The sequence below is a fragment of the Anguilla rostrata genome, chromosome 7, assembly GCF_018555375.3.
Source record: "Anguilla rostrata isolate EN2019 chromosome 7, ASM1855537v3, whole genome shotgun sequence".
NCBI lineage: Eukaryota > Metazoa > Chordata > Actinopteri > Anguilliformes > Anguillidae > Anguilla > Anguilla rostrata.
In genome coordinates this window covers 41,861,542-41,887,359 of record NC_057939.1, presented here as the reverse complement: position 1 = coordinate 41,887,359, position 25,818 = coordinate 41,861,542, and the positions used below count along the sequence as shown (strand labels likewise).

The window sequence follows — 25,818 nt, the reverse complement described above, 5'->3', positions numbered from 1 at the left end:
CTGCTTCGAGAGACTCGGCTATCTGCGTGTGTTATTAAGAACTGAGGACCGCAACAAGCTCAAGTTTCAGTCCTGCTGGATTGGACTTCTACTCCCATCTGATTCAGACAGAAAACGTATTTTCACACACTCGCTACCTAACATGCACTGTGCGATATAATTAAGCGGCGTATGCACAGTGTTTACGATGGATGTACGCTGTATTCACAGTTGTATTGAGGAGGGACACAACTTAGTTCTACCTATCAGAGCCAGGATGGCTTTAAGTCAGCTAAGTCCCAAAGATGTGACATCACTAGTCGGTGATACAGTACTCATCTCCTCCAGGCAACACTACATCTCTCCTGTAGAACAGTGTGGCCTTATGTGAAAAATTGTCACTGGCTCATATCTGAGTGCATGAGAGGATTGCACTCACTTCAGTCACAGTTCTGCAAGTGCTGGTGGTGATCCAGATGTACCATTGCCAATTCAAAATTGAGGGGGAAAGGAAAATACGCTATTATAAAATCTGTGTATGTGCACTAAATAACATGGACCTGTCACAAATAAAACATTTGCTTTTACTGTCAAAAGCTTTTTACTTTTGTGTCGACCAAAAGTCAGGAGAGAGATGAAATGTGGTGGCAATTAATCCATTTTTAATTTCCTAAATGGATAGACGGGATTAATAAAGATTCTTTTTTTTTTTTGCAACAGTCTGAATGTGCTCCTCTCACCAAAAAGAACCTTCTGGAGAGGCGACTCTTGCCTTTGTCTGTAGATTTTAAACGGTGCAAGGTCTAAATGGTGTAGCTCATAGTCCCTACAAAAGAACAGGGCTATGTACTGACCATTGTTATCACATCATGAGATCCAGACATCACCAGGTTTTATGCAAGTTAAAGGGACAGCACACTACAAAATGAATGCTACTGATTCATTTTTTTTACACATAGATGTCTTTGGACCCAGTAGTCACAGGCCTCCACAGTGTCTTCCTGCAGATTTGTCTGCAAAAGACTTCACAAGATGTAATTTTTAAATGAATGGAAGTCTATGGGAAAGGAAGATCCAGTTAAGGTCCTCATTTAAAATCCCTTCAAAATACCAAAAGCAATAAAAAACAGTGTCTTCATGTGAGATACCTAGTCAAATAGAAGCTATATGGTTACAATGATATCCATGAAGATGGAGCCACTTAAATTATCTTGTTTTTTTTTTACACTATCTTGCGTATTAATAACTGTCTCATAAGTTGAAGTGGCTTAGTGTTACATTTTTGTATTAAATATATTCTGCAGCAGATCCTTAACTGGATATTACTCATTCTTCAATTTGTTTTTTTGTCAGAATGCATTTATTTTCTTCATTGGAACTGTCCCTTTTCCTCTGGCTCTGCCCTCTCTGGAAACTGTGACGGCTGGTGCTAAATCAAGGTGACAAGGAGTTTAGCACGCGCAGGTGCAGATTCTATAAAAACTAATCCGAAAAGTAATTGGTAAACGGAGCTATTTTATCACAGCTCACTTCAAATCAATCAGTCAGCAATGGATGCAGCTCTGAATCTTTGGAAAATATAAGAAATGAGCTGTTTGGCTTGCGAGTCAGTCGTAGAAGAATACACTCTAGACCTTTATCTGGGGCCTTGTGAGCACCACCTGCTTGAAGCCCAGTACTACAGACCAAGAAATGCTGTTGACGGCATTTGCTCACCTCAGCACAGCCTGCCAGTGCAGGTCGCCCCAACACAAGCACCGCCTTGCTGCGTCATATGTCAGCTGCGTGCACCCATGAGGATTGGCCAAGGAGTGTTGGGGGTTGGCCCTCGCGCTCATTCAGACCAATCAGGAGGGCCCCTGCAGAAGAAAAATCCCACAGTCAACATCAGCAGTGTCCAACCCCAGGTCCAGACGACATCAGATGGACATCAACATAAAACAATATGATTATGAAAATAACTGGCTTTTGGACTAAATAGATATAAAGGTGACTTGGTCAGCACGAGGGAATACCCTGCCATTCGAAAGAGTTTAACACGTGGTACGTCAGCACTAAACCCAAGACAAGTGACGATCGCTCAGATATCATTCACATTAATCTGAGACTAATGCTCAAAGTTTCCCCAAGAGAGTCTTTACCCCTGTACAACAAAAGCTCCGACTTAATACGATTGTCATTCAACACGGAAGTGCAAATGAGACTTCCTCCTCCGCCGCGTCCACACCCTACTGAGGGTCTGGTCCTTCATTGGAGGAAGGAGCGAATGGTGAGAGAGCGGGGAGGGCACTCAAACGTGCGAGAGCACTCAAAAACCGCTCGTCGCGCTCCGCAGAGCAATACCCTCCGGCTCTCCGGCTCTACCGCCATGAATACTTGATGCCGTCTCTTAAAAACATCACGAGCTGGTGGAGAGAAGCGAGACCCTTTTTCCCCCCCCCCCCCCTGTCTTCACCGTTTGCTTCCTCAAAGAGAACCTTCGAAACCGAAGCGGATTTTTTACACAGGACCATCCGGCTTCTTGTGCTCGGGACTGTTCTGGGGTTTTCCAGTTAGTGCCAAAGAAAAAAACTTGGCTTATTAAAGCACATTCATAAAAATTATCTATTTATACCCACAGCCATGAACAACACTATTGTGGGGCTACAGGCAAACGCTTTATTATTAACAGAAAGACCAACACTCGAGCTCAATACCCAGTTTCATGAAGCAGGACTAAGAAGTTAGCTGGATAACTAACAGTAAAAAGACCGTCTCCGGGTTTAACTAACCACAATTACCCACCTAACTAGGTAATCCTGCTTCGTGAAACACCCCCCAGGTCTCACTAATGGCGCTTCACTTGCGTGCCTGTCACCGGTCTGTGTCTTATATTGACATGTGTCACTATAGCCTTATATAAGCCCTGCAGTACTCTAAGAACACCCCAGGCTAAAATCACTGATCTATGTTCTAGAGTGACCGCCCTCTACACACACTACCACAGCCAGCTCCTTATCATTTTGCTTAATGTCTTTTTAGTTTATTTTTAAATGATCATCTGGAGTGGAAGCTAGCTCTTTAAAGGTCTTAACCAATTGTAAGGTCAGCATATAGGCTACAGGCCAATCTAAAAGGACCCAGGCCATCCAGATCTGCAATTGTCCATGGTTGTTTGAAACAGAACTCCAAGGACACATTTTAAAGATGAGATTTTAAAGTGATTAAAAGAGGTTTTCAAACATTTAACAGACCAGCAAGTGGCTAGTCACACCCAGTTATCAGCAAACCCAAATACATTACCTAAATATCTGTATTTTTAAATGCAATGTATAAAGTATATACAAATACATGGCCACATGTAGCCTACATTCCATATACCTCACAAAACAAACACTTGTATTTTAAAGAATTTTCAAGTACTTCCTTAAAATGTTACTGATATTTTCAAATATTTCGCTCCATGTCTCGAGTGCTACGAGCAGATTATTACAAATTCCAATGTTTTTAGAATAATTCTATTGCTGGATGAAATTATTTGCTCCACTGAAGCAGCCATAAATGCTGTTTCAATGATTTCAGATTCCTCTGTCCTTGCTGTCCTACTGCAAGCCGTATCAGGCATACATGGAAAGCCTGTGAAATTAATTACTGAATGCCAATCTCTATTGACAACGTATTCCAAAAATAATTTAAACACTGCTTAAGCATAGCTTCATCTTGTATATATATATATAGCCTATATATATATACACATATACTTACTATACATACTATATATATATATATATATATATATAATATATATATATATCATATAATATATATATATACATACATACATATATACACACACACACACACACACACACACACATATAGATACATTGCTTTTAGCAGGCCTAATGATTCTAAACTGGGATCTTGCCTGCTGGCAGGCGCTTTCAATCGGCACCCAAGCATACCTTGCAAAGGCAGTCACTTTGTGTAAGTAAGCAAAATAACATCCTTTAGGTTCAATGTAATTGTCACAGCCTTCTTCTAGAAGATGCATATATATATATATATATATATATACACACACACACCCACACACACACACACACACACACACATACACAAATATGAAAACAAAATATAGAGATCTAAGAGGGAGGCTAGAGGCTAGAGGCTAGAGGGCCCTGAGGGACAGAACTCCAGAGGGCCAAATGTGACCAATCCCGGCAGATGTTGGGGTGAAGTGAGCCTCATTTATCAGGCCCAATCCGTGCTCCCATAGGTCCCTGCAAAGCCAGCAGCCGAGCAGGCGGGGCTGACCCACAGAAGGCAGGGTGCATCAATAATGCATGCAGCTGATGCAGCTACACCTCCCACAGTTTCCCAATATCCCGGGCCAACAAAGGGGGGGTGGGGAAGTCGGAGGAAGAACAGTGTGCACCCAGAGAGAGAGAGAGAGAGAAAGGACAGAGAAAGAGAAAGGCCTTATTCAGGGAAGGGAGAAAGGAGTAAAGAAAGAAGAAAGCAGATGGAGGAAGGAAAGAAGGACATGGGGGGGGGGGGGGGGGGGGGAGCAAACCAGAAGCTGATTAATTTACGCCTCGTTGTGAATTCAAAAGAAGAGACAAAGCCCTGTGCCTCCGCAGCGTTGCCACCTTGCCATATCCACACAGCTGCCTCGTAAGTGAATTAGAGAATGTGCGGGTACAAGCAGGAAGAGTGAACAAGGTATAAATGAACAGATGAATAAAAATGTTTAGCACAGTAGCCAGTAGAAGGGCATAGGAAGAAACCAGGAGGGCCTCAAAGGCTGTGCTGATATGGAAAGCATTTTACCTCCTCAGGTAAACAGCAGCTGAACAGTGAAGCCACCCTTAAGCAAAAAAAAGTAATACATTATATTTTCAAATGTAAAATCCAAAGTAAACGGGATGAATAAAACATAATAAAGTGTGTGACAGTGGCAGTGATTAATACATTTTCCCTTTTAAGTATTGCATAATAGATGCTGCATATTCTTCTATTTTTTCATGAAGCATTACGGTGTTCTTTTTCAAAATTGCAGGAGAGGAAGCAGGCCCTTGTGTTAATTAAAAATTCTAAGAAAGTGCAGTGAGTCATTTTCAAAGTACACATGATTATCTGGATCATAGGGGTCAGCGTTACATAATTATGCATTTTTAAACCCTATTTGAAATACTTGACACTGCTTAAAACCTTATTCAGAATGACTTACAAATGTCCCTTTCATTCATTCTACATTCGCTAGCACTTTTAGAGCTGAATTTGACTGACAGAACAGACAAGATTTTCAACTCGACCGTAAGTGTAACTGGGGTTAGGTACTGTGATAAAGGGCACAGCGGCACTCTTAAGGATGTCCCACAAGAGGTTCAAACCAAAGGCCCTCACATCTGTAGCCACCACATCACATGTTCTGCTATGCGCAAGCTCTTCCCATATGTTGGAAACTCATAATCAACAGACCTGTCAGATTTCTGGTGTAATATAGCCTACACTATGCCCAGAAGCAAAAAAAAAAAAAAAAAATCTTGTGTCCACTGCATCCATGTCTGGAGTCCTTTGTCCCACAGATCTAATCAATACTGCCATGTCCTGTTTCTACACATAGCTTTCCTATCAGCAAAAAGAATGTGCACTGAAACTTAGGAACCTGACAGGCACAGTTCTGGACACTACACTCCAAAGTAACCCCCATCCATCAGGCGCACTGCTCACTGATGATTAGGTATATAAAACACAGTATTTTTTGATGTGATTTTTTTCCTTGTGGCATTTTCTATGACTAATGCTTTCCTTCTATGGCGAGATAAATTCAACAAGTCACTAGTGGTCACATTCAAAGCACCAGGCAAAAAGATGGCCATGCCAAGCAGGAAGTGGCCGGCGGCGGAACCGGTACAACGGCATAGCGTCAGATCAGAACTGACGACTGAACGTAGACATTGGGTATTACCCAACGTGCTCCTCTGTCCGGCCCCAGCACTGGTCAGTCAGGAGACGGTCAGGGGCGGTAATCGGCACAGAGAGGAGGATGTTAGACGGGCGGCTTTGCCGAAGCTGTGGGGGATTTGTCAGTCAAAACGAGGCAAATCCGTGTACTGTCTGATCGCTGCCCTGCAGTACACCGTCAGTAGGATTTCTCCCTGCTCAGATTTTGGCTCACGTCTCTTAATAGTGCAGAAAAGACTGGACCGTGAACTCAATAGCAAAACCTTTAGTCAGTCATAACTGCATGACAGCATACAGGGCAGTGATTTCTATGAGAAAAGTGTTTGTCAAACTACTGGATGGAAAAAAAATGCAAGAAGTACTGAATAGTTAGATGCAATTGTAGCAGAAATATCGTAGCGGTAATAGATTAGAAATGAAACAGTGGCCACATTAACCAACAAACTAAATAAGATTGTTTCTCAAAATAACCAACCAAATGAAGTAATTTCATGAAGTCATTTCACCATCAAATTTTGCTTCAACATGTAATGTTCAATGGAAAGTGTATACTATGAAGCCTTGAAGCCAAAATGTGGAGTCAACTGTGAGAGAAGGCTTCATTAACAGAATGCACAATTACTTAATGAGGATTAACTGAAAACTGTTTTTTGGTATTTATCCTCTTATATTCTGCAACAATCTGCATGGAATGGTCTTTGCGGCTGACTGCTGTGCGTGCCCTCATAGAAAAAATATGTTCTACCAGGGCAGCAATGATTTATTACAACAGTACATCCATAAGGTTCCGAATCAGAAATGAAAAGAACAACAGCACTTAAAATGCAGACATTCTGGGCTAATGAACCTAATGATTGGTTATTAATATCAGCATCATTTTTGTAGCATCCCATCGCAAGCGACAAGCATAAGCTATGAATAAACAACACGGCAACACCCGGCTTCAGATGTTAACGGAATACCTCTGTAGCACATCGGCACAATCCTGTTTCTCTCCGATCAAAATCGTTCTGAATGAAAAAAAAACTGCCTATGCAGACTCCTGTGGTGCATGTCATCAGACCTAGATTAAAACCACAGTCACGATGAGTTAATCCTTTAAACCGTCCGCCACCTCGCACTCCATTTCAGGAGCCAGCGATGCCAACCTATGGGCTCAGCAGAATGGCCTCCTGGCACCACCCACACTTGGCCAGGGGTAGCAACGTTTCTGTTCCTAAGGCCCATCGCTGCACATTAATGGGCACATTAATTTCACGCAGTTGCAGAACAGTTCTCGTTGGCAGGAGTAACTGATCCAGTCCAATCTATTCATCACACCATCATTATTAAGAAAGGAGCAATGATGGTTTGATGCCTGACAACAATGTGGAGGACTGGACAAGGAGAATCACTAATTATATAAATCAGCCAACAGGACATCATTATGATTTTTTTTTTTAAAAGAAAAGAAACTTCCCTTTTCACCCATTTACCACGTATGCAACTGACATAGTCGCAAACGTGCCTCCACTTTCCCCCTCGTGTTTAAAAATGTAAAAAGCCAAGTATGTTGTACAATACCTACTCAAAATGACCATACCAAATCTTCCTGTAGTGGCCAGTATAGCAACTTTGTGCTTTCAGGACAAAATAACTCATGCTAAATGTCTGCCTAATAACATAAGCTAATGGTATTTGTTTTCTTTTGTTGTTGTTACATAACACAGCTTTTATAAATGATGATTTTGACAGCGCATAATCTTACTGCAAATATATTATACATCCAGACAGCTGAGAATTGACAGCACTGACCGAGGTGACAGCACCAATGCTCCACCTGTAAATCCTTAACCTTTGGGGTCCAAGCCCATCCACCGCAACTCCACAAACTTTCGCTGAACTCTCAACGCTCACACGCCGCTCGTTTTGCCCCCGTAATCACATCCATCCATTTAACGCCATTCACGAATCCATTCTTGTTCTCCGATGATCCAGAAATTCCTCCTCCCACCAAAGGCCCTCCGGGGAAAACCGGACAGTTGAGTTCAGCGCGGGCCGGCTCTCCATCACCGGCTGTCAAAACCGCTCAGCTACCCCGCTGCCGCATTTCCCCTAAACGTAATTAAATCTTCTCCGCTACTGCCAGTTCGTCTGCCGAAGCAATCAGCGTAATGACGGCGCCGTTCTTTTCGTCTCGGCGAACAACTCCGGGGGATGTGTTCTCACTGCAGCATTACACACGGCCACCATTTGGAGATTAAATACCTGCAAAGGGTTTTATCCAGTGACTCGAGGGAATTTCCCAGAGAAACGCCATCTGGGTCTGGGCTGCATGAGACTGAGCAGTCCAGCAAGATGCTCTATAGATTCCACACCACTGTGAGTAAAGATTTTTCCTATTGGAATAGAGAGGGAAAGGTTGCGGTTGAATCCAAGCTACGAAAGTAATTCAGTCCCAGTGTTCCCAGCCATTCAGACAGGGGTGATCACACGCAGCTTCACTGTGAGAGGTGGTAATACAGCGAAGGGGGGAGGAGAGGGTTGGGGGTTGTGGGGGGTGGGCACGTCTTTCTTGAAGTGCCAGTACTGCCTGTTGTAGTTCTCCTCTGACCCCGTGGAGCAAACAGGGCTGTCGCCACAAAGGCCCATATGTCGCTCACCAAGCAGGCTCCCGCCTGCAGCTTTTCCCTGTGACCGAGCTAATCAAACCCTCAGGGCACCAAGTGTGTGCGCCTGTGCATGTTTCTGGGGGTATGTGCATATGTGCATGGTCCCAAACTCACTTAATTGGTGCATGTATGTTTTACGTTGTGTATCTCTGAACATAGCCTATAAAATGGTATATGCTAGGTCTAACAAAATAATTCTAATTTAAAAAAAAAACACAGCACATGAACTTGACATGGTTGTTAACACAAGGGAATAGCCCCTCATATTGCTATGTTGTTGCACTGAATATTTACTGTAGCGGGCCAGATGAAGAAGAAAATTAAAAAAAACCCGGAATTATTTATATTAGTCACAATTTCTGTACTCAAAACAATGTAATACAGTATCCTACCTGACTGTATCGGTACAGATACAGAGTCAATTCGTCATCCACTTCGTTAAATCATGGCACGTCACACTGAGCCACCCCGGAGACATGTGTCACATGGTCTGAAGATCCCAACTTCTAATTCGATGTCATGTCAAAGCACGGGGTCCTTTGTTGTTTTCTTGAATATGGGAAAAGATGACTGTATCCTGAACAGTTACCGTTCTGTGATGGACAAAATATGTCAAACATTTTTTTTATGTAGGCTACCGTAGCCTATGCTATTTTCACTAAGATTGCAAGTAGCAAGTAGGCTATTATTAAAAGTAGAGCTGCTGACAGATCGCGTGCTGTCCCAGTTCCAGACATAGTGTAAGCGATAAACAAGACGTACTTAAATCATTAATTGCGCATACATCCACATTGCATCTGTAGTGTATCTGCCTATAAGAACACATTTTTAATATCAATATCTACATCAGTTTCAGACATTCTGACAATTTATTTTGAACAGGCATCGATTTACCAACACACATATTTTATTTTAAAACAAGCTGAAATCATAACAATAATAGTAATAATAATAAAAAAGAAACCTTACACTTTCTTCAGTTTTTCACTACTCGTGGATGTTCGTCCGCGATATACAGGACAATTTATACCAAATTAGTCTTGACACAGACAAAGGAAATGGTCATCCTTTGTCTATCACCGATTATCTTATTCCGTTATTTAAAAATAAATAAATAAATAATCAAAACCCTCTTCGACATGGACAAAATGGACAGACGAGTCTGTTCCGTCCGAGAGATCCGCAATACAAAAAGTATCTGAGGTAGGTTAATATTATAAATCAGTCTATCTAGATAACCGGTTCCCTAATTCGATTAGGAAGGGCTGCACCAGCCTTCGCTCATTTGGTAAATGACGTTAAACTCCGTTTGAAATAAAACAAACATATAATCTTAAAACGAACTCACCTCGTGTTGCTGAAGGAATCGGATCCTATAACAGCCAGCCAGTGTAGTAGAGGCAAAAGAGGGGAAGGATAGATCCTAGATTGCCAAATCTGTAGAAGCACAAACCGGGACGGGGAGGGTTGATGGCAATGAGTGCAGACAACTTATTCAAGCTTCAGATCCATGCCAGAACGAGACTAACAATGCCGTACGCAGGCTACTACGGATGCAAACGATCAACAGCACGTGTGTTCGAAACGGGTATTGTTATTTTCTCATTCACGTTCATTAAAAATCAAAATGTATATAATATTTCGGTAATCTTGAGGAAAGTAGTGAGGTCAGCATAAATCCGATTGGTCAGCATATCGTAAATGCCCCGTTTTAAGAAATTTAAAGATACAGCTCAGTTTAATAGGCAAGCCTGCTCTGCTTAAAATTGATTCATTGTGAGTTGTTCTAAGTGTAACCAGTATGCAAATTAAAATGTTTTAAAAATCCAGTGTTACGATTCTAAGCCTAGTTATGAACCACTCTGCATTACATGACATTTATTTACAAAATGTGCCAATGCCGATATTATCAAAATGCAGGCAATTCATATATTGTAACAGTAACTGGCAGCTCAGACATTTCAGAAATGTGCATGTCGTAGACTATTGCACGTCGATCAAGGCTTTGTTTTAATAATATTGTATTATTATTATTATTATTATTATTATTATTACGAGGAGGAGGAAGACAAACGAGAAGAATTATAGGCTAAAACATCAACAACAGCAATAACGACAGCAACAACAAATTGTTTAAACGCCCTACACGAAATTTAGGCAAATAGGCAAATGATGAGAAAGTATCGCCATCTGCTGACGCAACGTAGTATGTAAATTTAGATAGCCTTTTTAGACGTCAACTCATATCAAATTGATTTACCACTGAAATCTGGGTCAGTTTAACACATGTGGCATATACAGAATAAGCGACAAAACCAGATAAAATATGATGCTGTATTCTAGCCACGTGAACAATGGGATACTTTTTTTTTTATTTGGATGACGCCTTTGCTTGCAACATTGCCTCTATTTTAGTTGAGTTTATTTTTGAGTGATACAGTAAAATGAATTTGTTTAAAGTTAAAGTGTTTTAACCTGGAACAGAATAATAGCAACATTTACAAAGTTGCAGTTATTTTTATATCGCGCTTGTTTTTACGTCTGGTGTTACAAAATAACGGGACGTTTTAGTAGAAAATATGCAAAATAATATACCTACACTGATGTCTTTACCACCAGTAAAATGGAAGTAGTCAATGTAATTCTGCATATGATATCACAAATAAATATATGAGTGGTCCATAATTCACACGCGTGCTTGTATCCTCCACTAGACTGGCCGTGGCTTGAGTAGTATCCAATTACAGTCATCTCGCCTGGTCTCAGTCCGTGCAGTTTGTGCCTCTTGACGTTCTGTACAGAGCTGGATGTCATCCATTTTCGATGACGCAAAAATATGCGTCCTCGTCGGCGCAGCATACCGATGCCGCAGACAAACCTATGCACACGAGAGTATTCATAGGCTGAAGTATAGCTAGCCTACAGTTAGGGATAGTTATGGATGACATTTATTAAATGGTGCATCATTTTGGCTTTTATTTATTTCAAATAAACCAAACAATTGAACGTACTTTTGTATGGATGTGGTTTATTAATCTTGACAGTGTTATGTTTTATTTGAACAGTTTCTATTGGTCATATATACTTTTTTCAGTATTTGTGGAATAGTTTAGGAACACATTTTCTTGAGTTTTTTCCTTTTTTACTTTGTAAAGGCAATTCGTTATATTGTATGCACATACAATGGGAAAATGTATTATTTTATAGTAAAACAGTTGCATTGAGACAAAATACTTTGCCAAAAGGATTTATGTCACACATATTCACAGCCCTAAATGATTATTCAAAATAAATCCCAGCAAAGACAATGTGCATTAATATGTTTCACTGGGATGCAAAATGATAGCCTATTCATGGCTGTGTTCCATTGTGCATATTCTGCCGTCCGTTAGCATGGAGCAATGCAAAGGACTTTCAGAAGAACTAACATAAACAGTTGTTGACTGTCACAAAAAGGAATTTATTCCAAGGCAACAGTTGGAAATGTACAAAACCTGATTCCATCTTTGGGACATGGAGTCTCCCAAACTATCATCAGATGCCACCTCCATTAATGCATAATTTGAGAAAAGTCTTTTTAAACTTGATTCCACTTTATTATTAATATATTTATTAAGTCCAGTATTTCCCACGTTTGGAAAAAAAAAAAACCTTTGTAGGCCTACCCGTAGCCTATTGATAATGTATAATATTAATGAGCATGATTAACTGTGGTCCAGTATATTAAATTACATTGGCACCCTATAGGTCCCAAATGTAGGCTATTTTGTGCAATGCCTGTATTTGGGGGTATTGGGGGGTGGGGAAGAGGTTGAATAAAACTGCATAAATATATTGGCTAATCAATCCATAAACTCCTCCCTCCGTCATCCTACACTCAAACACAGTCATCCATGCTTAGTGTTGGTAGGACCGACTTATGCGTGCAGCAACATACAGTACCGCGTATTTTTTAGTAAATGGGTATTTTTCATCTAAAATCATCTATACTGTTGCCAGGAGCCTGAACCGGAAAGACACCGAAGTGGAAAAGAAAACCTGTTGGGTTTCATCCAGAGACTGTAAAAAGGTTTCATCTGACGTTGACGCAGCGGTTTATGCTTTACAAAAAAAAAAAAAAAAAAAAGAAAACCTTCATTGTCGGCTTCTTTAAAGCTAGGATACAAAGCTGCAGCCGCCGTGCATTTATATGTCAAACAGCGGCATGAAAATAGGACGGCGGTTCTTTGTGAAACGTTATGCTGGACTACAACAAAGGACCAACGACGACATCTGCCGACACCAAAATCAACAATATAACTGTCAACAACACCACGGGAAGATACGTAGCAGCGATGTGAAGAGTTTGCCCGTTTGGAAAACAAATTAGATGGCTGCTGATATCCAGTTAGCTTTACAGAACAGAATAAGATACCGAAACCACAGGCTGCCTCCTTCTATAGGGCATCCCCCACCCTGCTTAACCCAACCGAACACGTATTTCCACGCTTTTGTGGTAAAGGAAAGGGGATGGCGCTGGAGCAGAGGACATGGTCTTGACTTCTTTATCCTGACGTTTTTATGTTCGGGGAGTATTGTGTTTGGGTTCCGAGAATAGAAAGGAATCAGGAAAATATGAGAATGCATTTGTCACTATTAAAAGGTAAGATATATTTTCTGTTCATATTCACTAGTCTTTTGGTCTTTCGAGGCTGGTTGGAAACTTGGCACATCTGCAAATATTTGAGAACGACATCGGTGCCATCAATTCCAAGGTTACGGAGGCATGCGAAGCGCAAATGCTTTGGCTCAGCAAGCATCGAAACCGAAGTAGTGTATTGATGACGACCGCCCTACAATGTCATTTTTGTATTTTTGGTGTAGCTGACTATAAATTCACAAGCAATTACTTCAGAATTGTTTCTGGAACAAAGTTTCTCTCATCAGCACGTGTCATAGAGATACTGCGCATCTAATAAGTCCCATGACCAGGTTTGTTTATGTGTAGCAAAACCACGAACCAAATATCAAGTGAATTTGTAAATAAATGTGATGTGGACCATCATTTCTTTGCCGAATTTACAAATATAGTTGAATGTTGCTCTTCCCGTACACGCTGTAAGTATAGCCTAATTGTTGACCTGCGTCAAAAGGGAAATACAGTGACATTTTTGTATCGAACCAAATATATATATAGCCTGAAGTGCCACTGAATAAATTAGCCTAATGATTTATTTATCTCTTGCTTATTTTAATGCACTGCCTTCTGAGGAACTCAAAGCATTTGTTGTTAAAACGTCTTTCATGATTGTGTGCTTACACACACACACCCTTGTGTGCAATAAAAAATAAAATAAAAGTATCTTACTGATTGCGGTGCTGGTGATTATAATTCTAAAATAATTTGTCAGTGCACAGTCTACTTTCATTAGCGTGATTGACTACAACACATTTCCACAGACAAAGGTCCCAGGCACAGAAACACAGTGCAACAGTTGCATAACAATATACATTGTGTGTGTGTGTGTGTGTGTACGTTTGTATGTCTGTGCATGTATGTGTGCGTGTTGTGACTCAGTACTTGTATTTTACCTCAAAATGGTGTGTTTCGTCAACTCAGTCATTCTCATTCTCGTGAGATATTGCAACTGCATTCCTAAATCTGACTCCTAAACCCAAATCCCCGTTTTCAGTGTCTGGGGCAGGACGGGCGTGATATGGAGGTGGCCGGTCTGCCGGTGGAGCTGTGGCGGGTGATTCTGGCCTACCTGCCCCTGCCGGACCTGGGCCGCTGCAGCCTGGTGTGCCGGGCGTGGCGGGAGCTCATCCTCAGCCTGGACAAGACGCGCTGGCGCCAGCTCTGCCTGGGCTGCCCCGAGTGCCGCCACCCAAACTGGCCCAACCGCCCGCACCTGGAGCCCCCGTCCTGGAGGGAGGCCCTGCGCCAGCAGGCCCTGGCCAGCCGCACCTGGACCCGGAACGGGCCCGAGCCGGACTCGGCCGCCTGCCTCTACCTGTTCCGCCGCAAGAAGGACCGGCGGACGTGGCGCGTGGGGCCCGGGCTGGAGCACGAGACCCTGCGCGGGGCCCTCTCGGCGGCGGGGGCCTACGACCGGGTGGTCCTCCACCCCGGCGTGTACGAGGAGCAGACGGAGGTGGCGCTGAAGGTGCCCGTGGAGATCGTGGGCAAGGGGAAGCTGGGCGAGGTGGCGCTGCTGGTTAGCATCGATCAGCAGTGCCCCACCGCCCGACTCTGCAACCTGGTGTTCATGCCGGCCTGGTTCTCCCCTGTGGTGTACAAGGTCAGAGTTGGCACTGGGAGGGTCGTGTGTGTGTGTGTGTGTGTACGTGTGTGTGTGTTTCTGTCAGTGTGTTCAATGAGAATGCTGCCATGTCATCTTATGTGAGTTCAGAGAATGATTTCAGGGTTAGCGAGCTAACTTAAGCTTTAACTTTGGGTTTTCCGTATACCCCCCATATAGATGAGTAATGTTTTTTTAATGTTGAATGCTTATCTGTTGTTGTCCCTGGTGCTCTGCGGAATGGATTTATATGCCCCAAATTGTCAAGTCTCTAAGCTTACGTCATAGTTTTAAGTCTTGAGTGAAGAAAGTGACTTAAAACTTTTTTATTTTATGTCTCTCTCTGCCTCCTCTCAGACATCATCGGGTCACGTTCAGTTGGACAACTGCAACCTGGAAGGGGGCCAGCTTCAGGTCCGGGGCCCTGGGACCTGCCAGGCCCGGTACTGCTCCTTCGGCCAGGCCAGCGGGGCCCACTTCCAGGGCGTGGCCCTCAGCCTGCTGGAGAGCTGCGACTTCTCCGGGAGCGAGACGGCCTCCGTCACCGTGGAGGGCCCGCCCGTCTCCGACCGCAACTGGGCCTGCCGGCACCTGGCCGCCCTGGCCAAGTCGTCCGCCGCTCCGTTTGCCGCGGCCGCCGCCTCGGGGGCGGGGCCTGCTGCTCTGGGGGCGGGGCCCGCCGCGGCCGACTCGGACGCCGCCCGCCCGGAGAGGGCGGACGGGCTCCCCGGCGCCCCGCCCCTGGGCGTGGCCTCCACTCCGGAGGACCCGTGGAGGAAGGGGGGGCGCTGGTGCGGGGACGGAGGCGGGGCGGCGGAGGACTGCGGGGAGGGGACCGTGATCGAGGACGGCTGCAGCGAGAGCGAGCCCAGCGAAGAGGAAGACGAAGGAGAGGGGGAGGAGGAGGGTGTTGACCAAGAGGAGGGCCAGGAAGCCTCCGGACCGGAGGCGTACAAGCTCTCCTACAGTCGCCACGGCCTGTCCCACCTCCTGGGGCCGTCCCGCGACTCCTCTTCCGCGCCCCCCGAGCCGTGCTCCCTCCAGCAGGAGCTCCAGAGGGACCGCGAGGCCCAGGCGCTGGCCGGCTCGGTCCAGGGCTGCCTGCTGCGACGCTGCCTGTTTCGGGACGGGAAGGGGGGCGTGCTGGTCTGCAACCACGGCCAGGCCTGGCTGGAGGGCAACGTCTTCCGCGGCCTGACCTACGCCGTGCGCTGCATCCAGAACGCCAAGGTGCCCCCTCCGTCCGTACGTCTCTGTGATAATGGAGACGTAATGGGATGATAGTGCCTGTCGCGCAGAGCAGATGAAAGGACACTCTTGCGCCTTTCTTGTAATGGGCTTGGCAGAGATAAAGTGCGCTGTAATGATCTTGACATCAAAAGGCAATAATAATGACCTACATCCAGGCACCTCTTCCGTCTGAGCTGTTTGAGCTGTCTTTAATCATGTTACTGTCGGCCAGAGAGCAGCGTCTGGCTACAAGGACAGACATCGCTCACTGACATCCATATTATTCCATTTCCTTGTCTGACAATAAATAAATACATAGACACACAGATAGATAGATAGATCAATAGATAGATAGATAGGCAGGTAGATAGGCAGGTAGATAGGTAGGTAGATATATAATTTTTAAAAATGACCTTGTGCAAAACCTCACAGTCCAACTTGAAACGTATGGTACTGTGGAAAAATACACCTAGGGAAAGTGTTTGAATCAGTGCTTTGAGAATATATTGATCTGCCTCGTTTTGCCTACTGGCTTGCTTTGTACTCGTACATACTTGTTTGCAGGTTCATGAACCTAGTCTAAATATGGTCTGCTTGTTCAATGAACATTTTAAGGTGAATTTACTAAGATTCTTTATTCAAAGAAAGCTATGAGTCCTTTGAATGCCTGATAAGTGTTCACCTCACGTATAGAATGAAAATATGACTCATTAAATCATTTGCACATCGATCAAATGAAAACCGGACAGTGAGAACCAGAATGTATCTTGTTAGTTGATGTTGCAGTATACCCACCCACCCAGCACCTTATATAAAATAATACCTGAATAATTTTGGGCAGTTTGCGCTGTGGGTGGGAGCTGCTGTACCACAGAGACAAGAATGTGTCTTGGATCTTACAATGGATTTTTTTTTTACCCTACTGTAATTTATGCTTTTTGGGGACTTTTATTTTCTTGCCTGCTCTTGCCTGATCGTCGCGCTGCCTTCCTTCCTGTCAGATCGTCATGCTGCGGAACGAGGTGTCTGGGTGCAAGGGGTCCGGCGTGTTTCTCCGCCTCTCCGCCCAGGGCCTCATTGCCGAGAACAACATCCACTCCAACGCAGAGGCCGGGCTGGATATCCGCAAGGGGGCCAACCCAATCATCCTGGTAGCGTATCCCCGAGGCTAGGCTCCACTGTCGGACAGCGGATGCTAGTATATTTTCAAGTGTGAGGTGGGGAAGTTCTGGAGCAAGGGTGTCCAATCCTATCTGAAAAGATGTATTGTATTATTGTGCTTCAGTCCAGAGACGTACATGTCGGCTAATTGGAGACTCTAAATTGTCCATAGGTAAGAGCGTGTGAATGAATGGTGTGTGTGCGCCCTGTGATAGATTGGCGACCTGTCCACGGTGTATTCCTGCCTCCCCCCCCAGTGCAGGCTGGGATAGGCTCCAGCACGACCAGGAGTAATAATATTATAGATGATGGATGGCATTTGTCAGCATACGCACGTGGATACAAAAAAAAAGCTGTGTCAACTTGTGTTTGATAAATCTGGCGGAATTTGTTCATTTGTTTCCAATTACGTGTAAATGTACACACGGTTTTATGAAAATGCTTGTAGGCATATTTGCAACTTCTTTCTTGGTAGAGCGCCCTACAGCATAACTGATTAGGGTATCAGCAAGATCCTGTACCATTATTATAAAGCAAAGCTCAGTATTTTTTATGCACTTAGCCTCTTTCTTTATTTGTTCTTTTACTACTTAAATAATTTAAAACGCACTTAAGATAACTTTTTTTGGGGCGATTTGCACTTCCATGTTCCTTTCAGCTGCCCTTTTTTTTCTTTTTTATTTAACCTTAGCAAAAAGTAAAAGTTTTCTCTGTCTGCTTTTGGCAGCAGAGTTTTCACAGAGCAAATTAGTCCGAACTTAAAATGTCTCAGAGTTCAGTGCCCTAATTCATTTGAATTACACACAAGAAACAACAAAGACAAACTTGACCTCAAACTCAAAAGTCCTCCAAGCAGCCGGTGAGAGTGAATAGGAAATCAGTCAAGCAAGAGCACTGTAATAACAGAACGGAATAATTAGTGCCAAAGTAACGCTCCACTCGGGATTGGCTAATGTCCATTTTGAACTGCTTTGTTTCTTCAATAAATTACTTCAGTTCAGTTCTGTATTTGTAAGGAACCGTGTGCTTTTGGCCTTCAATTTTTATTTTTATTTTCTTTAGAAATCTTTGAAAACGCTCCACCTCAGTGCTGCCTCTCTCTTTTCCCACAGTGTAACAGAATACACAGTGGCTTGCGTTCCGGAATCGTCGTCCTGGGAAACGGGAAAGGTTCCATCCGCAGCAACCAGATCTACGGAAACAAGGAAGCGGGCATCTACATCTTGTACAATGGGAACCCGGTGGTGAGGTGTGTGTGTGTTTGCGCATGAGTGCGTGCGTGTATTCCTGTGCAAATGCCTAATTGTAGGGCTGTCAACCTGGAAAAGGGAAACTTTTCTGTCGTGTCGTAAAGAAATGGACTGTTCCGTTTGATATTGAAATTGAATTGGGTTCTAACCTTAATATGAGTCAAAATGAAATTCTGATACAGACTTAATTTGGTTTGGCCTGGGCATGTTGCATAATATCATGAGCAGCCCAAAATATTTATTTTAATATTTATATTTCTTTTTTTGTGCTTTTCAGTGGGAATCACATCTTCCAGGGCCAAGCAGCTGGCATTGCCGTGAACGAGAATGGGAGGGGCCTGATCATCGGTACGCATTATTCTTTAATGGCAGTACTAGATACCGGTCCCTGTGCCTCAACCCTCTCCTCTAATAAACATGATGAAACTGAATGAATGCTGAATAATGAATGCTGCATCACCATTAATCTCATTCCTTTTCCAAAGTTGTTTAATTTCATTGATGGAAAAGACATGAAAACCCACACACTATATAAAATGCTCCCAAACGGTTTTATAGCTTATCTTGATGCAGATTGTTGCAGGTTGGCTGTGCCTTTAAAAGCGTTTGAGGGCATTTACCGCATTGTTTAGGTATCTATTTTCCTCAACAGTCCACCTCATAGTCTCAGCACTCTTGGCAATTATTCAGAAACTCCCATTGTAATGCTGAGCTGTAATACCTTGTCCCCGGAGGCCTGCAGTTCATCCCAATTTACAGCTCTTTTAACTGCTAATACCTTCAGAGCTGGGAAAGGATGCAGGTTGTAAACTGAATCAAGTTTTCCGTGCTTTGGCTCTCCAAAACCAGACCTGAGCGTTGTTTTACTTTATACATTTTCAAAGTGAAAATTTAGTACAGAGAGTGGTCAAAGAGCTTGGTTTACATTATTACCATGACCGCATGGACAACTCGACATTATACAGCACAGGCTTATACAGGCTTCTCAATTCCCAATGATAACCTGGGTATATTTGACCCAGGCTAGCAGTTTCACCAGTGCTAATAATTAAACAGAACAAAAGGGTTAACGGCCATATTATATGGATTCATGTACTTTATTGCATTTTTGATCCTCTGTCAGAAAACGTGATCCGGGAAAACCAATGGGGAGGTGTTGACATCAGGAGGGGCGGCGACCCGATTCTGAAGAACAACTTCATTTGCCACGGCTACTCTGACGGAGTGGTGGTGGGAGAGAGGGGGCGGGGCGTCATTGAGGGCAACCACATCTACTGTGAGTCTGCAACCTGACCTGCGCCTGCCCACTTGACTTTCTGTCTGTCTATCTGTCTGTCTTTCAACCAGCCTGCTTGGTTGTGCTCATGTATGTGCCCTATCTTTCTGTCTGTTTGTCTGTCCACCTGTCTGCTTGTCTGCCTAGGGAGAGATGTGTTCATCAAGGGCAGCTACTGTGAGTGCACCACCTGTCTGTCCATCTGTCTGTCCCATAGGAGCTCACAATAAGCTCCTGCATCTGTGAGTGCTTTAATGTCTGTCTGTTTGCTCGGAGAGTTCAGTTGGGTAGTGTAATGGGGATATTCATCACTGCAGTGTGTCCTTCAGTGCTTTATATTTAAGGTGGGCCACCTTAAAAAAAACAATGGTTTCACCTTAACTGAATAGGTGGGAAATCTGAAAAAATCCATTGAGTTATTTGTAGAGCCAACAGTTTATCTCCACCACCTGATCTTCAGGGATTTAAACTTGTATTTCAATGGTTATCCTCTAGGGGTCCCCACGGGCACTTCAACCACACAGTCAAGAAGCTGATTGCACAATTTAGTTTTTAATTGAGCCATTTATAAAAACAATTTGTTTATGTATTATTGGGATCAACTAATTGTTTTTATCAATGGAAAGCAAAAGTAAACATGGATGGATGTTTAAATGCTACGAAAAGCATGTCTGAGCGAACAAGTGAAGCTGTATCCACCTGGTACACTGCATAACGATGAACTGAATTTGTTTTGCACAACTTGAAATTTATCAATAAATCCCAAGGAGCCAACAATAGACCACCATTTGAAAAATGAATTAAGGCCTAAGCTCAACACAGAGGGGGAATACATCTGTCAGCATTGGAAAAGACTTGAGCGGTGATAATGTCATTCAAGATTTAACAGATGCATTCGTAATGACAAATTCTGTCAGCTCGACAGCTTCCACAGAAATATGTACAGCAGACCGCTACTTTGCATAAAATAAAAATTCAAGAAGTGATTGAAACAACTGATAGCATATCTGTGGTCACGGACGAACCAACAGATGGAACAGAGAATTCTGTTTTACATATATTATTTGTTCAAGAGAAATCTCTCACAATCGTTCTGAAAGTTCTCCTTGTTGACAGTGTACCTACTTGTAACTGACATAAATCAAGTAATATATTAAAAGCATATAAAGACATCTTGAAAAGTTTGTTGCCATATTCACTGCATTTAACTTTCAATGCTCACATTATGGCACTAGTGAGTAGTGCTTGTCAATTAATTTCCCTGAAGTTGACAAACTTGTGGCCACTGTCAGTAAAGTTTTTAAACAAGGGGAGATAAAACTGGTGGCCCTACTTATTTGACTGCAGCCCTCCCAACGTAGCTATTTTTTCAGCCATGTAAAGTTCGCACATTCATTGAATATTGCTTTCAAGGTAACAGCGCAGTGAAAGTGAAGTAATTGCAGTACACAGCCACTGCTCAGCTCCACACCACCACTTTAACTAACAGATTTACTACAGGAAACACTGTACTGTAATGCAGCTGTCTCTTTTTTAAACTTTGTATTTGTTTGTGTGCCTCTGTAAAATCCTGGACGGGAAGGGGAGGAGAGGAGTTGAGTGACAGGCCGCCCTCTCTGTCGCCACAGGTAACAGGGGCTGCGGCGTGTGGGTGATGTCATCCAGCCTCCCCCAGCTCTCCAGGAACAGCATCTCGCACAACCGCATCTACGGCGTGGCCGTCTTCTGCCGCAAGGACAGCCAGGGTGGTGGGCGGGGCGACGGGTACCCGTCCGGGCAGGGGGCCGGGGGAGGGGGAGGGGCGGGAGGAGGGGCGAATGAGAACTTCAATGAGGAAGGGGAGCTGCTGGCCTGGGAGAGCGACCTGGACAGCGAGGACGAGCGCTTCTCGTCGCGGCGACCCGTCACCGTGGCGCTCGTGGAGGGCAACAGCATCAGCAACAACGGAGGTGAGAGATTGGGGAGCGGCCATTTTGAAAAGAGAAATTTGGAAGGTCTGCAGACAGACAGACTGAAAACTTGAATATTTCCATTCCTCAGATTAGGAAATGCACAAACGATTTAGGACAGAGCCACCCTGAGGCAAATAGTCTCTCACTGTATGGTGACAGGATTAAATATGCATTATTATTATTTGTATTATTATTATTATGTTAGGAAAATAAAAGGAGGGGGTGACAGTGGTGCAGTGAATAGCACTGTTGCCTTACTGCAAGAAGGTACCAAGTTCGAATCCCTTTCTGTGGAGTTTGTATGTTCTCCCTGTGTGTTTATATGTTCTCTTTCCACCTGGTACTCTGGTTCCCACAGTCCAAAGACATACAGTGGGCTAATTGGAGGCTCTAAATTGCCCATAGGTATGAGTGTGTGAGTGAATGGTATATGGGTCCTGTGATGGATTTACAGCCTGTCCAAGGTGTATTCCTGGCCCTCACCCACTGCATGCTGGGATTTAGCTACCCCCACAACCCTGACTAGGAATAAGCAGTTTAGAAAATGGACAAATGGAATGAAAGGAATAAAATATTGGCAGGTGAGGTGGTGGGAGAGGGTGTTGGGCTAAGAGTGTAGTGTGATTATGTTTCTGCCTGTGCCAATCTCCCCCCACCCTCAGCAGTGGGGCTGTACGTGAAGAGCAGCGAAGCCCTGAACGCCGTGGGCAACGTGTTGCGCGGCAACGGAGGCGCGGGCGTGGCCTTGCTCCAGAGCGCCCAGCTCTCCCGGCTCGTCGCCAACTGCATCTGCGGCAACGGGCGCGCGGGCGTCACCGTGGCGGCCGGCTGCCGCGCCGAGCTGCGCGGCAACGGCATCTACGACAACCGGGGCCCCGGCGTCAGCTCCCGCGGCGACGGGCAGATCGTGGAGAACGACGTGGTGGGGAACCGGGGCTGCGGGCTACGGCTGAGGGAGTCCGCCGACATCAAGGTGGGCGGGCGACGCGAGTTCTATTCGGTCGTTTTTTTTTGGCACGGCAAAGGTGTAAAATCCAGGTTCAGAAAGTAAAAGTCCATCCCAGAAATTTGTTCCAATCGCTAGGGCTAATTGGCACAATTGTTCAGCCAGCAGGTGGAACTACTTAGTGAAATCAGCTGGCTGAGTTCACGGGTGGAAGAAACACGTGGAAGGACTTTTACTTTCTGAACAGCTGGACTTTTCACCTCTCGGGTGCAGAGGTGAAATCTGAGTCCGTTGCTCTCCGTCCTTCCCCCAGGTGTTGAGGAACCGCGTTCAGTCCGCGCGCGGGTGTGGCATCGTGGTGCTGGAGCAGGTGAAAGGGGTGGTGCAGGAGAACCTGGTGTTCCAAGGTTGGGCCGGCTGCACCAAACCTCTGCTCCATCGAGATCCTGGCAACAACACCTGTGTGCTGCTCAACAACACCTTGCTAGCGCGTGGCAGAAAAAGGCAAGCATACACACTACTGCCATATTGCAGTGGATGCTTTACCGTTGTAGTGTAGTTCATGTATTTGTATTGTCTGACTTTCCCTGAGACCACTAAAAAAGTCATTAAATTATTAGTATCCATGACATTTCAACTCACAGGGAGAACGTACACACAAAAATATGTCTGTGTTCTGACTAACAAAGCAATCATAAAAGGAGAAAGATAGTTGCACACTCTACTGTGCTCCCAGCTAGTAATTTATTACAAAAAAAACCCCAAGATTGACACAATATCTTCTTTAGGGTGTAAGGTTTTACATAAAAGAGGAATGATAGTCGCACACTCCTCAGCGTGAAGAAGACACTGTGTCGAAATCTTTTTGTACTAAACTACTTGGGACCGTAGCAGAGTCTGCAACCATCTTTCTCCTTTTATCCTCCTCTTTCCCTCGTCTCTTTCAGTAACAGGCAGACAGACCCCCCTTGGGCCTTGGAGAACCCCCCTCCACGCCCCCAACCAGAAGGCCAGCCCACCAGTGCCCCCTCTGGCCCCCCTGCCCAACGTAGCATCGCCATCGCGACCAGGATCACAGCCAGGGTGGAGAGCGGCTGCCATAACAACGGCAGCATCTTCTGCACCATCCTTTGAGTTCTGCTGTCCCTTCCCAGTACGGTCACACTCCAAGGAGGAAGAGAGCCCCGCTGCAGTCCTTGTGCACTGATATGGAGCTACAGTAGGCTTCTGTGACCTCACAAACACCTCTGAACTCACCAGTCCTCTGAAAATTACAGAACAAATCTGGGCCATCCAGACCTTGGGTGTTTGCGTGAGGCCCGACTATCTGGGTCACTGCCAAATCTGACCAGGAAAGCCCCCCTATGCCCAGTAAGAGTCACTGTACTGATGAGGGTGTGGTGCCTAGGGTGCCAGAAGTGCCTGTCTATGACTGCTTCACACAGTTCCGGTGCAGTTATGTCACATGTCCTTCTCGCCTCACTCTTCTCAGTACCCATGATGCAACTCTCTGAGCCTGCCGAAGTTATAAGTAAAGTTAATTATACACTGTCAGACCTAAGTAGATATCATAAACCACTGATACAGCCATCAGAAGTTTGCCACTGTGGGCTATGCTTTGAAGATCCAGTTGACTCATAAAAGCTGGTACGCATTTTATAACCAAGAGGTGAGACTGCCAATGTTTCATATTGATCTGGTAATAGTTGGCCTTATTGTACTTAAGGGGTTAAAAAAAGAAGGAAAAAAAAACTGCTTTAATGCTCTGCAATAACTGTACTTATATGTATTTAGCATTGCTATTCCTTGTCTGTGATCTTAACCAACATCAACTTTATGTTCCTTTTTTAGAATTTCAGTTTCGGTTATTACCCCTTATCATGAGCCCTTATAAAGCTTTGAGAACATTTAATTTTACATTTCTTCTTCAATATCCTTTATCAGTATTAGCAGAACCCAATGCTATATTTCTGTTGACTTTGTTATCACCATTATACACTTTATTTCACAAGACATTTGAGACTGAAGGGCATATGCCAATACAAAGGGCAATCCTTTGTTTTAATTGTCTCCTGTAGTTTGTCTGCTGTAGTTTTTCAGCTAAATACAGATCTGATACAGTGTGTTACATAATGAAATAATTTACACAATTAATTTACTTTAGTACATGAACTCATTAAAGCACTTTGATGTTTGATATAGAGATTTGAAAATGCATTGGTTTGTTAGACGAAGCTAGCTTTCATGTTCCCACGTTTGATATTTTTTCAAAAAAATATTCCGTGTGATAACCAGAGCTGGGCTGCCATGCTGATTCTGAGATTTGCGATATTATCAGTGTATGTGGTCACTGATATTGCTTGTTTTTGCCCATTTCTTAACTAAACTTATTCATTCACCACCATCTCCCAGCTATGAATGATAAAGATTTTAATAATTATCACTTTATGAAACCCTCACATATTTGCATGTACAATTAAAAACTGGACTTAAATCTTCAATATCTAAATTTCTAGTGGCCTGACAACTTAATTGTAAGGCATCAAGTAAGCCAGGATTGATATGTAAATACTTGGCATTACAACATATTATGGTATTAGGCTACATGGAGATGAACCCGGATGCAGTAGCTTGCTCTTTCATTTGGTATATAATCTCAACAAAAACAAGTTTTTAATGTAAAATGCCAAGTTACTCACGCATACTAAGAACTGTCTATAAGCCATTCAAAACTTGCAAAGGCCTTCCATTAAAAGTATTAATATTAAAATGAGGCCAAGTTACAACAAACAACATTGGCTGTCCTAGCTCAAAATAAACAAGCTCTATTCCTAAGCAATGCTGCACAATGTTTCCTAAATTAGTGTTTTTTCCTCTTACCATCTGATGAGAATCACACAAACCTTTGCGTGCGCATCCAAACAATCAACATCTCTATCACCTATTGGTTTTTCTTTTGTTCAGCCTTTTAGAGTAGACTGTGCTGTGTATGTCAACTGGAAAGGCATTCAAGACAGAAGCAGGAACATTTGCTTGTGACCCCATGCCCTCAGAAAGCCTCATTGAAACAGGTTCAGTCCAGTGACAAAATTCCACTAAATTCAAGTCCTGTAATAATTTCTGCAATTTACTGGTTTACTAAG

The 25,818-nt window shown here is 43.9% G+C and overlaps 2 protein-coding genes across 7 annotated transcripts in view; one reads left to right on the top strand and one right to left on the bottom strand.

Moving 5' to 3' along the window:
- Positions 1–10,068, bottom strand: part of LOC135259710 (FERM and PDZ domain-containing protein 1-like) — a 33,253-nt gene extending 23,185 nt beyond the window's left edge. For 2 of the 4 annotated variants that reach the window (XM_064344352.1, XM_064344355.1), the window contains exons 1-3: positions 9,928–10,068; positions 8,972–9,172; positions 1,696–1,838 (exon numbers count right to left, since the gene is read on the bottom strand). The gene's annotated coding sequence lies outside the window, so the exon portion shown is untranslated. Of the gene's footprint in view, positions 1–1,695; positions 1,839–8,175; positions 8,434–8,971; positions 9,173–9,548; positions 9,858–9,927 lie in introns of those variants that run through there. The other 2 variants (XM_064344353.1, XM_064344354.1) reach the window with 2 other exon arrangements.
- Positions 10,028–25,510, top strand: LOC135259711 (F-box only protein 10-like). Of its 3 annotated transcripts, none has more exons than XM_064344357.1 (11): positions 10,028–10,167; positions 14,252–14,860; positions 15,218–16,090; positions 17,092–17,241; positions 18,364–18,500; positions 18,779–18,849; positions 19,625–19,777; positions 21,406–21,726; positions 22,392–22,702; positions 22,989–23,179; positions 23,623–25,510. In XM_064344357.1, the coding sequence occupies exons 2-11, from the start codon at positions 14,276–14,278 to the stop codon at positions 23,807–23,809; spliced, it is 2,979 nt and encodes a 992-aa protein (XP_064200427.1). In that variant the 5' UTR covers positions 10,028–10,167; positions 14,252–14,275; the 3' UTR covers positions 23,810–25,510. The 3 variants fall into 3 exon arrangements, with proteins under 3 accessions (XP_064200427.1, XP_064200428.1, XP_064200426.1); XM_064344358.1 differs by lacking the exon at positions 10,028–10,167 and adding an exon at positions 12,359–13,221 and having other exon boundaries at positions 22,395–22,702; XM_064344356.1 differs by lacking the exon at positions 10,028–10,167 and adding an exon at positions 12,362–13,221.
- Positions 25,511–25,818: the final 308 nt, after the last annotated feature.